Source organism: Apteryx mantelli, chromosome 5, assembly GCF_036417845.1.
Source record: "Apteryx mantelli isolate bAptMan1 chromosome 5, bAptMan1.hap1, whole genome shotgun sequence".
Lineage (NCBI taxonomy): Eukaryota > Metazoa > Chordata > Aves > Apterygiformes > Apterygidae > Apteryx > Apteryx mantelli.
In genome coordinates, this window is record NC_089982.1 from 87,072,376 (window position 1) to 87,086,091 (window position 13,716).

A 13,716-nucleotide genomic window follows, 5' to 3' on the forward strand; every position below is an offset into this window, starting at 1 on the left:
TAATTAACACAAATTATTTTTAGCTTATTTCGGTAAACAGTAGTCAAATGTTGGGAATAGATCATAACATTTTGTTCATTTTAAAATGGCTATGCTGTTATAATCAGAATGGTAGGACAAGGTGGGTAAGGTGTGTACCTGAAGTCTATTAATAAACTAACATTAGATAGTAATATGCATATAAAAATCCATTCCACAGCCCCAAATTATGTATTCAATCTGTTCAATAAATGATTCTGAAAATTTTTTTGAACTATTCCATCCTGCTAAAGAGTCTTGTGTGTCTAACACAAGAAAGTTGAAAAACAAAAAGAAAAAAAACACACTTGCTCGCAAAGAGTTTTAAGGCCAAGGCAAGATGAACTTTGTCAGAGAATAAGACTGTGCACTTAAAAAGCACAAAAAGCAATCCCACAGCACAAAAATTAATCTGAAATTCAAAGGCCACATGCCTTCTCTTTCTTTTATTTTTTATAAGCTAATAAATACTGGGGAGAATATGTGCCTCAAGGTACCTTCTGATGGAGAAGGTTCAGGAATATTTAATGTAAGGTGGACACAGCATAATATCCATGAAAAAAAAGTGAGAAAACATATGGTTACATTTTAACTTCTATCAAATGTTACTGTATTCTTTCTTCCACAGAAGGGAGAACCCAGATCTTGGTGCTTATGAGCTGTGCAACAGCGAAGAATAAAGCTGTAAGGGACAACTGACATTCCAAAACTTTTTTCAAATGGTGCAGAGTTTACTCTCAGGGATTAACATCAGCACATCTGCAACATGAGATCCGAAGGCTTTATGTATTATCACTGTTACCATCAACTTCACAAATACACTATGTTGGTGATGCTAGAAGTCTACATGGATTGATAGAAGAATCCAAGTTGTCAACTCTAGCTCAGGAAGCCCTTTTTCACTACTGACCTGGGGGGATCTTTGATTTGATGTTGTAATGCTACTTCTACAAACTCATCAGTATGGATTTTTATTACCTTCTTTCTGCTTTGCTTCCCCAAAACCCAAGCTACTGCAGAGAAAGAGGTCACGAATGTAGGCCTTCTCCTTTCATCTTCCTTTCAAAAAGCAGGCTCTTTAGCGCCTGAAACTATAGGTTCCCAAGCTCTTATTCAATCTAGTGGTGCACCAAAAATGTACAGTAATCCTTGTTTCGCAGAACAACTCACTGGAAATAACCTTGTACGGAAGGGGCATGGTGGATGGAGAGGTTCTGACTACCTTCTGTTACACAAAGTTGTTTATAAAGAGCTAGAAGACTTTCCTTCCTTTTCTCACAAGTGTGGTGATGAATAAAGATCAGTTGGCAACTGGGGATCCAGTAAATTAATTCTCTCCTTTCTCAAATAGATGATATCTAAGACCCGAAAAGCCTCCTTTTAACGCTCATGTTCCTGAAGGGAGTTTCTCTTCCAAATTACTTGGCTTTACAGCGGTTTTGCCAGTACTCTGTAACAACTAGTAACATTAAAATTCCTTGGGAAGAATGCTAAAGCTTCTTTACACACACAAACACACAGTCTTCGAAGACAACCTGTATTTTAAGTTCAGTTATAGTTAGATCCTTACCTCTTTTTGTTTCGCACTGCTGCTAGTGCTGCTTTTTGAAGTTCTAGTACTTCCACCAACAGAAGCCTGCAAAATTAGACAAAAGTTCACATGAAACTAGTTAAGCCAACTAACCTGTCCACAAGCAAAAAAAGCAGCAATTTCTTCCCTTAATGAACTTTACTAAATTGTCCAGATTGCTGCTTCTGATCACATGCTTGACAAACACCAAACTAAGCCAATCATCAGTGGTAAAGTCCAGGCATACAGTCTCTAGCAACAAGTCACAGGTAATACCTTGCTCAATAACCTCTCCTCTTTTCAGTAACCAGCGTCTGTGCGGGACTTGACAAAGCAAGTATCAGCTCACAGAAGGACAGAAAGCTTATCATTTCCCATTCACAACTAAACCAAGAACATAAAGTTACGACACTCAGTACAGACTCGCTTCAAAAATACCTTCCTGCAATTTTATCCAAGTAGCATTTTCAAACCAGTTACACACTTGAGCTGCACACAATGCATCTAAAAGCAACTGGTTGCCTGCTCTCTCACTATTCCAACTTGTCTGTTGGCCCACACCAGCTCAGCGATTTATGGAAAAGGGAAGGGGAATGTAATCTTATTGTCCCATACTCAAAATCTGAGAGAAGCATCAAGTTAGTTACTGATCAGCCACACTGAACCGGCCTTCCTGCCCGCCTCACCTTGTTGCTGCTGTTGTCTTTCTTCATGCTGGATGATCTACTCTCTCTGTCTTGAGATTGTTTTGAACTAGCCCTAGATTCCACTCTTGAGTCCTTCTCTTGCTGAGATGAATTCCTCCCATTGCCTCCCTTTTCATCAACAGTAGCACTTCTGTTCACTTTAGATTTGCCGCTATCTGACAGACTTGATCTGCAGCCACCAGGTCTTGGATGACCCACCTCTTTTGATGCAATTTTCTTCTCCACAGCTGCTTGGCTTCGGGTCTCAGGTTTTGAGGAAGCTTTCTGCTCCTCTCCCTTATATAGGGAAGTCTCATTTCTCTGTATTGGAACCCTTGTCTTTGATATATCAGGAAGAGACACCACTGCCTTTAGAATTGTTTTACTAACAGAGGCAGATTCCTTGACAGATAAAGATGAGTTTAACGGAACTGCTTTGCGGGTTTCATCAATTTTTGCTTGTTCTGTTCCTTTATTTTGATGTGCTTTGATTAAACTTCCCTTAATGCTTTCATTCATGTTTTTTTCAGCATTTTCAACACCTGCCCCAACCTTGGCCACAGATTTTTCAAGTTTCTCCTCTGCCTCTGTCCCAGTCTTGGTCAAAGGCTTTTCAGGTTTCTCCTCTGCAGCTGTTCCAACTTTGAGCACAGATTCTTCCGATTTCATCTCTATGTCGGCTCCAGCTATGTCCAGTTTCTTCTCCATGGTTGTCCCAATTTTAAGTACAAGTTTCTTCTCTATTATTATCCCACTCTGAGTCACAGGCATTTCAGTTTCAGTTCTCGCAGCATCAGAAACAGGGTTTTTTTCTGGAGCGTCCAACTTGTTGTTTTGTTGAGTGTCAACAGATGACATCATCTCCGCAGAGGCTGCATCAGAATCAGGGGGCACTGCTTCAGAAACAGCCCCTGTTGTTTCCCCTGCTGCTGGGTTCACAGCAGAATCTGACTGCACACCTTCCAGCCTGCCCGCATCAGCTAATTCTTCTGATGGTTCAATGGCAGGAGCAGACAATTCTTCTGCTTTCACTCTCATTTCCTTCTCTGGTGCAGATACAACAGCAGATGCAAACGACTCTGATCCAATATTATCTTTAACTGCCTCTTCTTTCTGAACATTGGAAGGAGGCAATTGCATCTCTTCTGACTTCACTTCAGATATTTCAGTATCAGCTGGTTTGATAGATGCAACAGTAACTTCTACTCCAACTTCCGCTTTCCCCACAGATGTTTCTGGCAGTCTTGCAGCAGACTCCCTTACTGCTCTTTCAAGATGGGACTCAGAGGGCTCTATCTGCAATGCTGACATCTCGACTTTGACATTAGAGATGGAAATGGGTTCTTTCTTTGTCACACTAGGCTCTACTGGAGGATTAGCAGCTGCTGTTTGCACCACTCCTGATCCCTCTGGATATTTTTTCAAGTCAGAGCTAAATGTATTTAAAAAAAACAGAAGAAATCAAACTATGTTGAGAATTCTATAGTTACCAGTAACCTCTTGACGCCAATGGTGGGGGATTTCCTGATGCATTAGTGCTTAGCATTTGGAAATCTAGCCTATCAGTGTTAAAATGGTTAAAAATATTGAGGCGAATAGCTGATTAGTATTATGCTTTTGTTTAATCCACCTCAGTACTGCAAGACTCATACTTCAAATCACATTACTTGTAGTTAGAGCTCTCTCAAGGTAGTACTCACTATAGAGGTGCCCTGTGACCTCGAAGCTGATACGAACTCTTAAAATTTAGATCCCCTGATGCACAGCAAGCTGTGAGAGCACATACACAGAGACAATAAAGGCTCGGTCTTCCTGTACATAGCTTTGTCACATCTGAAGACAGTAGACTCTGTAGTCACTAACCTAGAGAACTCTTCCAGTAGTTAGGAGTCTGAAGTTTGTTCATTTTTTTGGGTTGGTTTGGGGGACGGGGGATACTGCTTTGTTTTTAAATCATACCAATCTCGCACAGTAGCAGGGAACACAATACACACACAGAAGCTCCTTTTGGCCAGGTAGTTTTCACTGTTTCACTATTCTTACTGTCAGCTCCCAAGATAACAAAGCCCAAGATGACAATGCAGAGGATAGTACTTTTCAGAGAACTTCGGTTACAGTCAAGTGCATTATTCTTCTCTGAAAGAAAGAATCCTCCATAGATGCTCTTGGGAAACTTCAAAATTTGAGATGTCTATGCCCCCTTTCCCACAAGGCTCAAGAAAATGAGCATCCTAGTACCACGTGCATGTCAAGATGGAAAGGTGCTGAAATACCAATTCTGACAATCTAGCTAAGTGTCGAAACAAACACAGAAGCAGCAGACAAATACAATTAATCAGTGGTTATGCACAATGGAGCAGACTGTACTATGGTTTCTCAGAACTGGGTGTATGCATAAAGAGTGCACATTTGTACAAATCCTCATGAAAATAAAAAAGATAAGAAAATATTGCCATTTTGGCAATACTCCTGGCATGTTGTCATCAAGAAAATGGAAGGCTAGATCAAATGGAACTCAGCGCTGGAGAAAATACCAAGTCTTGAAGCAGCCAGATGTGAGAGTTAGTAAGACAAAGACACAATACATGAAGTCAACAAAGATGAAAACAGGCAAACTCGGTTAAAATCTGTGCTCTGCAAGCACAAAAACACCAGTAATCTTGAAGGTTTCCTCCAGACCCGATGGCTTTTTCATCTGCTGTTACAAAATGTGAGAGGAGAAAGAAGAAGGGATATGAATTCTGCTTCAAAATCTGTTACAATACCAATTTAATATTGGCACAGTCGCAGTATGTCATGACTATGCATCAGATCAATATTTGCAGCAAAATATGAGGGTATCCATACTGCAGTCCTCCCTTGGCAAAGTGGCAGTCTCACAGCATTTCAAGATTTGACAGCAAACGTATCCAGGAGCAATGGATTGTGCGTGCTCCATGCAAAGCCTCTCAAAATTCTGGGAATTCCTCTCAGAGCCTGAAACTGTTCAATTCACAGTAACTGAAATCTTATGAAAGAAGAACAACCTCACTCGCTCATTCAAACATCATGTTTTTTCCTCTAAAAGTCTTCTGAGACCTAAAATCAATTTAAACTTGCTACATCCACATATTTTGAGGGTAAGTGCGTCTCATGAGCGTTTGAGCAGTCAGGGCTGATCTGCTTTTTATGCAACAGCATCAATTTACTCAATCACAAGAAAAATATTTTGATGTTGATTTTAAAAAAGACATTGCTTGTATTCCAAAAGCAGAAGCCATTTCAATTTATTTTCACTTCTATTTCAACATACCACAGACCGAGAGGTTCATGTTCCATGTGTCTGTGTAGCAAAATATTACCTGGATAACTCAGAGCACAAAGCCCTAAAAGGCAGCTCTGAAAGCCTAGGTTTGCCAATGATACATGGAAAGCTTAATCAAATAAAGGCTCTAATGCCTTGCTAAACTGTACCCAGCTTAGCCTCTTTTTATACACTTTTCACAAGGAATGGAAAAATGACAGTGAACACTGGAACCACACACTAATTGCATCTTCAATGGCACACACTGAGTAGCATAAATACACATGTATTATCATCTACACAATTCAAATGAGATATTAGTCTCTGGATCCTTAGGACTATATGCCTCCTTTCATGCCAACACAAAGTTTTCGTGGTCTCCAAAAATGTAAAACACACACATCTGATAGATTCGAGCTGGACTACAAAGTAATGAAGGACAGCTCTGCAGAGGAGGCAGGAATGGGCAGAGATAAAGATAAGCAAGCATGACGAAGCGTCAAGGTGCTTGAAATACTGGTGCAAGGACCTGAAAGATCTGTTAGGCATTGGAAAAGAAACAGCACACAGATCTACAAGACAGATTTCCTGTACAGAAGTTAGCATAAAGGGGTGAAAACAAGTACCTGATGCTCAGTTTCTGCAACCATGTCATTGCATTAGCAGCCATATTCAGTCATTACTACCTGAGTTAGCAAGGGACAAGACTTTGAGTTTCAGTTCTAGAAATGCCAGTATAGAGAACAGAGGCTGTGTCATAACAGAGACAATACTTATTTTTTACACATTAGCTCAGAATTAAAAAGAAATGGTAGGACAGCCTTTGAGTCTTAACGGGGCAAAGAAAAGTTTCAGCTATTTTTGCTGGGAAAAAAGCAACTGAACAAAAAGCAACTAAAAACACATCAGCACCCTTGAAAAGAAGAGAGGTATTCACATAAACACTTCGGTCTCCTCAGTCGCGAGGTTAGATGACCGCCTGCTCGGTTTGGACAACAAGCAAGCTTCGAGAAGCATTTCAAACCTTGTTCCAAGTCACCTCATCGCCCCGGCAATCGAGAGGGCAGAGCCTTCTGCTCCCCACGTTCTGCCAGTCCGATCCTCCCCAGCAAGACGTGACACGGGCTCCCCATGTATAATGGTATTTAAGATATTTTCTGCTTCTTATAAAATGTAACTCAAAAAATAATTGGTCAGGTCACAAAGGCTTACAAGGAGGTGACAGTTGCCTCAAAGAAAATCTGTATATCGTTATTTGTACGGAAAAATTTCAGTTTTCCCATTCGTTCACCAGCCACAGCAGTACGCTGAGCAGAAGCTGGGATTCAGGTAAGAGTCATTGGTTTTATTTGAACTATAATTGCTATCTAAAGCCCACCAGTCTGGAATCAAAAAGGTTACCTGCACACTTAGGCATGTGCGATTCAGAGTAAATTTAGAACTTAAAATGCTTCCAAAATTGACCAGGGCCTGAGCAGAACTGAATCAAATAAGTGTGTCTAACTTTATTTTTGAAAGAAACCAGTTTCGAAAATACATTAACAGTCCAAGACAGCATAATGACATTACTTTAAACTGAAATTCAGGACCACTATTAGACATCCCCCCCCCCTTTTTTTTTTGGGGGGGGGGGGGCAAAATTTATCTGCAAATACGAATTCAAGTCACAGAAGATGCTTCAAGTTGTGTTTGATAACAAGAACTATCGTGACAATCTATCCTCTTATTAAAGGATTTCCAGAACGTAATCAAGACTAGAACCAACAAATAGTTACTCCACAATTAGAAATTTCACTACAAGCAAAGTGTCTGTAAAGCAATTTTTCATGGAACACATCAAAATCGTCATTTCCCTTTTCTAGGTTCTGATGTTACGGTAAAGTCTAAACATTTGTTTAAATCAATTTAGGCAGCTGCATCACAGCATTAAGCGAATGTTACTAACTTAAACAAGGAAGTTTCCCTTTATTTTAGCATTTGGGAACAGACACTATAGTGCCAGGTGCTCTGACAGAGGGAAGTGCTGCAAGATGAAATAAAGTAATCGCCTCCTGGTTAAATACAACAAAATAACTTCTTACCAAACACGTATATCCAAACATACCTTCCAGGACCTGTGGCAAAATCCTGGCCATAATCATTAAAACAATACCTCAATGAACTACACAAAACAGAATTTCACCCCATTTTTCCACGTTCTTTTAAGCCCCCGATTTCTAGGCAAACACAAACATCTAAACACTAGATGTCCTTCACACACAGAACACACAAAAGACTGAAAGAATTAACAGTATGCAACAGTAAATACATCTCGCAGCAGGTCTTTTGGCATGCATGCACTGCTTAGGGGGATGAGTCAGCAACCTGCTTCATCTTGGACAGACATTCCACGAACACGATATAGGTAAACTGAAATATCCGAAAGGCATACCTTCCTTTGCTTGGTTCCTCCTTTTTCACTTCTTTTTTCACAACTTCAGCCTGAAAGGTATAAATCAGTGTTCAATATCTAGGGTTTCTAGAAGCAGCAGCAGAGAACCTGCATCTCTGACCCTAATTAACACCACCATGAGCCCAAACTTTGGCGTACACAACTTGAGATCAGTTGACAGCAAACTCTTCTCAGCTGCTCAGCACAGAGCATGCATTTTGTAAGATGACAAATAGAGATTTTACTAGAATTTTACTGCGCAGAATGTGTGGCATACCACCATAGCTTAGCTCATCACATCTTCAAGGCTGCAACGTTGCCGAGCAGAATTAGTTTTTGGTCAGTGTTTTTGGAGGAGGGAGGGTTAAACAAACACATCTTCTCCCAGACAGCACCTTCTCTCATACACTGGGGAGGAGGTTAACGGCTGCAGAGCTCAGAGCCAACCACAGTTATCTTGGCAGGTGAGTATTATATAGAAGATAACAGTGGCACACCTTTTTTCAAGGCAAATTGCATTCAAAGTCAAGCAAGTATTACACATCTGTGTCTAGCCTTGGGCTTTCCTCTATTCCTTAAAACCTGCTGATGTAGCATTCATTTCCTAGAGGATGAGCAAGCCTCCTTATGGTCAGTTATATAGAATAAACTTAATTTTAAATAAAAGAATGTCTTCTGAAAAGAAAAAGACAAGCACTAAGCACCCAAGCTCCGTAGCTATCACAGTCAGTAGCGCACGTCCAAGCAATCACAAACACTTTGAAAACCCAGTGCTGAAATCCGCTTCTGAAGGTATTCTACCATCTAATTTGAAGACTGTCACTCTTGCAAAGAACTTTCAGGTAAAATCAATACATGTAGAATTCACTTTACTGCTTTTCTTTAAGCAAATAATTCCAAAGTCTTCAGTTTTCCCCTTCCTAAAAGTATATTCCAGTAATATTAAGTGCCTAAAGCCATTTGAACACGTCATAGGGGAGTGATGCTTGGACAATTACAAACGGTTTTTTCCCCTTCAGACTACCTGCAGAAGGTAAGAAAGGCTTCTAAAGAAAACAGCTTATGGTAAACGGAGCTACACGCTTAATGTTCCTGTGGTACCCAGGCGTAAAATTCAGATTCTGGCCTAGAAAGAAGGGCAATACACACAGAGGGAAGCGACTCAGAATGCCATGAAGAACAACGGAAGGAAAAACTCTGCTTTCTCTCACGGAGGGACCAGCTGAGAAATTTTTCACCTGTATCTGAGACGGAGAGGAAATAAAAACTCAGGAGCATATTTCCAAAACACAGGGGGGTTTTTTGTTTGTTTTTTTAACATTTGTGCAAAAACTGTGGCAGTCTTATTGACAACAGTTAGAGTTATACAGGTTGCAGCCATACGGTACAATTCTATGCTCCCAGCTCCCCGCCCTCCTAACCATGAAACGAGTGTGAACCGGGGTACCCCCCCCAAGGCGTGCCTTCCTTATCACAACAGCATCAAATGATCGAATTCCATCAATTCCACATCCGTAAGCATTGTTAAAGATGTATTTAAAGACTGCATAATCAGAATTCAGACATTAGTCGTGAAATTACAAAACCAAAACTTGAATGTGATTAAGCAAGCGCTTACATTATTGCTGCTACCGTTCTACCGGCATCAGTTGCTGCTATAGGGCTGGAAAACTTTTCTAAATTAGTCGAGCACTCTGTATCACCCAAATTGTCCAGCTGGAAAAAAAATACTATTTTGAAAACAGAGTGCTGAATGCCATTCTTTGTTGGCACTGAACTCTGTTCTGATGAAACATTTATAGTAACAAAGGCACGTTATTCTGTTGCTACACACAATATAGGGAACAGCTATAGAAAGCGGATTTGAATCACCCAGTGCTCCCACAATTCATCCTTAAAGGACATTCCTTAGCGTAAGTACTTTAGTGAATGATATTTTGTTTATTTTTCAGTGCTAAGTGGGCTTATTACTTACATATTCTATGCGTGAGAAAGAGCTCATAAACCTGAAGATTTGGTTACTTTCTCCAGCTACACAAGTTAGTCTGCTAAAAACTGCATCCCTAGTCTCATCTAACATTCAGAATTGTATTTCACATTCTTTAAAATTATCCAAAGTTTGCTATATAAAACAAAATACAAAATAAAGTGAGGCAGAAGAGTGCAATTCATCCCAGACAGAGATTCAGCATCATGCAGCAGGGGAAAGGAGAGAGGAAAAACTCCTCGGACAACTAATCCAGTCCATTGAGTCAATCAGCGCTGATGAAAGAACACACTACACCTAATTTCAGTGAGCAGCGTTTCACCTGGAACGGGACCCCGTCTCTCCCTGGGACCCCGCGCCAGCAGTCCGCAGGGACACACGCAGGCCAGCCCTACCCTCCCCTTCCGTACTGACAACACCGCAGCAACCAGCTCCTTGGAGAGCGGCACCGCTCACAAGAAAAGTTAAGCCGGTCCTCTGAACCAAGCGCGTTGAAAGCATTTATTTCCATTGTTGTTATACTGAATCTACGCTTTTAGAAACTTTAACTTTTAGAAACCTTAACGCACTTCTAATGAAGAAACGATGCCCTTTAGCCATGGACTAAGGCCCAGGACTGGAGGCTAAGAGCTGCGAAGGCGACCTGATCGCAGAACCTATCCAAACACCATTTCAAGGAATCGCACTTACAGCAAGGTAAAGAACTGCCTGGTTTTACAGAGACCAAAATCTACACTCACACAGTAACCACTGCTCAGCTTGGAAAGGGGCACTCCAAATCCTCCAGAAAGATGTCTGTGCACCCAAAATCGCACCTGGTTGCCTACCATCTTATGTCCTAGACCATCATAGGTGCCACTCCAAACCCACTGCAGGAAAGCCATACCAAAAACCGACATCTAAAATCTCTGTTGACACACAACGTCTTTAAAAATGTGAACCCTGAACACCATACAGCCACCTACCGATCTTTGGAAATAGAGATGCTTTTCAAGAAAGCAGAAGAAATTGCCAATGGGATAGAGAAAAAGCTATAATACAAGCCAGTGATGAGCAGACAACTTGTTCTTAAAAAAATCTGGAAATTCATTGGGATACTTGATGAGAAGATTACTGACACCTTTGTCAGCACAGTAAGCCTAAGTACACACCTAAATAATTCTTTTTTCCCCTGTTGAAATAATAAACTGATACCTTTGCTACTATTAGGCACCTGAAGTTAAGCTTTTCCTAGGTGTTAATAAAAAAAAAAAAGGAAAAAAAACCAAGATGCCGTTCCCCTGCAGGCACATCCTCTTGTCTCAACAGTATCTCAAAGTCATCCCACTGAAAAGGGATAGGAACACACAGGGAAAGACAACTCCAAGGATGGAATTCACATGGATCAGCACAAAAAAAACCCACCTTTCTCTATCTCACAAGCACAGAATTTGTTTAAAAAAAAAAAAAAAAAAAAAAAAAAAAAAAAAAAAAAAAACCACTGTTCCGAATCTTGACAGAAACTGCTGAAAATCAGTTCATGTTGAACAGGCTAGTCGGTCCCTATTCTCTGTTTTGTATCAGCTGAAAAGAGCAAACATAGCTAGGACTCAGAGGGAGAAAAAAGCCAACCAGTATCCTCCTGCAATAAACATAGTTTGGAAGAAGTGATGAAGAGTCAATCCCTGGACAGACACACGATAAAATTCTTCTGTTGAGACAGGATACGAGAAGGAAGCTGAAAAAACGAGAACGCGTGGGGCAGGGCGTCATGCAGAACTAGTAAAATAAAAGCCCTCATGTTTGCATGCAGAGTCAACAGCGCTTTATCTCCATGTTCTGAGAGCTGTCTGGATACACGTTCTCCATCTGGAAGCTACAAAGCTGTTAGCAACGTGGCTTTTCACACTCACATTCCTCAATTAGAGCTCTTTATATATCCAATCCAACATACACTAATAAACTCTTTTCTCACTGGTGTTTCGCTGTTGCAGTTTGCCGTTCCTTCAGTAAATCGCCAACTACTCTTTATGGAAAGGTTTTTCTATTCCATAAAAATAATATGTTTTTGAAAAAGAAGGAATCTTACCTCAGCAGACTCTCCACTGGGTGACAGCGTACAGGTCAACGTATGTTCACCCATATTATACGGATACTGTTTCAGGAAGCAGTACATCGATTTAGCTGACCTGGGACTATCCAGCTGTAGAATCGCCTAAAAGAAAAAAAAGCACAAACTTCAAAAAACTATTACTCCTGTCTCATTTCTGTACTTCAGAACAAATTTGATAATTTAAGTTGGAAGAGCATGTGATAGCTAGTATTTCTGAAGCGTTTCAACATCTTCATTTTAAATCAGCTATAAGTAGCATTTTTGATCGAATCACACATGTTCTGGAGATGGAAACCAGCGGACTCTCCTCTTTCTGAGAGGCTGAAGGAAGAAATCGCTCCCGTTTGGAATCGTCTTTAGAACTAAATTAGGAACTGCATTACGAAACAGCAGAGCCTTGAGCTCCCCTCCCCACATACATCCAATCTTGTGGATCCCAACACGTTCAGCTTTGATTCTGCTGTAACCGAGGAGCAGCTTCCCATGGGGGGGGGCCAGGGAAAGTGCAGCCCACGAAAAGAATGAGAAAATTACAATGCCCAGCAAGAAAACAGTAAAATGAACTACATAAAAAAAGTTTATCTGCTATACTAAAAACAATCTCTCCCTTCTTTACCTCTTAGTTATCAGGCACAACAGGACAAAAGAGTTTCAGCTGGAAATCTTAAAGGTGACTGCTATTAAAGCTGTGTTTTAAAGATGGTATTATTTTTCTTTTTCTCTCTCTTTTTTTTAAGCAAGCCTTATATAAATACGCTGCCATCCCCCCCCCTTTTTTTAAACCTCACTGTCCTTTCAGGCTTCACTTCGACTCTGGCTATTGAGATCAGATGAGAAAGCTGTTCCATCAAATATTTTCTATCACAAAGTGCTGATTCAATGGAATTAGAGCATTCATGGTTCAATTCAACAGAATTAGTCAAAAGCCTGGAAATTCGCCTGAGAGGTTTTTCTGACTACCGAGTTCTCTCTTCAGCCAGCATTTTATGGCATTTGAAAATCTAATAAAAGCTGTAGTTTCACAACAAGAAATACTATCTTCTTGTTACAGGCATCTTCACCTGTTTCATAGTTTATTAGAAGCTGGACACTTAAAATATCCCACGTAATTGCAGTAGAATTGCTTTATAATGATTAAAGATATATAAATAAACAGTGCATTTTTGTTTTAGAAATTAGATTTTAATTCAGTGTTAAGTGCAGAAAAAGCAACACTGAAAATTAAAATTTCAAAATCAATTTGTTTTGAAAGTCAAGTCAAAATTGCTGTGATTATTTTTTGTTGGACACTTCAAAATATATGACGTTTTCACTTCTCATTTCAAAACGGATTTTTTCCCCAACTTTCCCACAGAATAGGGATTTGTTTTCCCCCCCACACTTCTTCCTCTAATGTGAAAGATTAACAATTTTTCCTGCCATTTTGGGAAGCTTTACTTTCAGAGCCTGGCAAACTGTTCCGCTATTATTCAGGATAGACAACAGCCTAAAGTAGTTTTTTCCCCTTCCCCACTGCCCCCAACAAATAGGATAAACTATTTTCTTGGTGAGGGTGGGCGGAAAGAAGGCCTATATTCAAGTCAGAAACTCTGATTTCTCATTAGCCGAACATTTTTGGTACCGGGAGATGAAAACCCAACTATTTTTTT

The 13,716-nt window shown here is 40.3% G+C and overlaps 1 protein-coding gene across 3 annotated transcripts in view; it reads right to left on the reverse strand.

The window, feature by feature from the left end:
* The window catches only part of ZNF638 (zinc finger protein 638), a 46,553-nt gene that overhangs the window by 7,645 nt on the left and 25,192 nt on the right, over nt 1-13,716 (reverse strand). For all 3 annotated transcript variants that reach the window (XM_067298414.1, XM_067298415.1, XM_067298413.1), the window contains exons 18-21: nt 12,044-12,169; nt 7,989-8,038; nt 2,275-3,706; nt 1,589-1,654 (exon numbers count right to left, since the gene is read on the reverse strand). In XM_067298414.1, the coding sequence (XP_067154515.1) occupies nt 1,589-1,654; nt 2,275-3,706; nt 7,989-8,038; nt 12,044-12,169 (1,674 nt within the window). The remainder of the gene's footprint in view (nt 1-1,588; nt 1,655-2,274; nt 3,707-7,988; nt 8,039-12,043; nt 12,170-13,716) is intronic.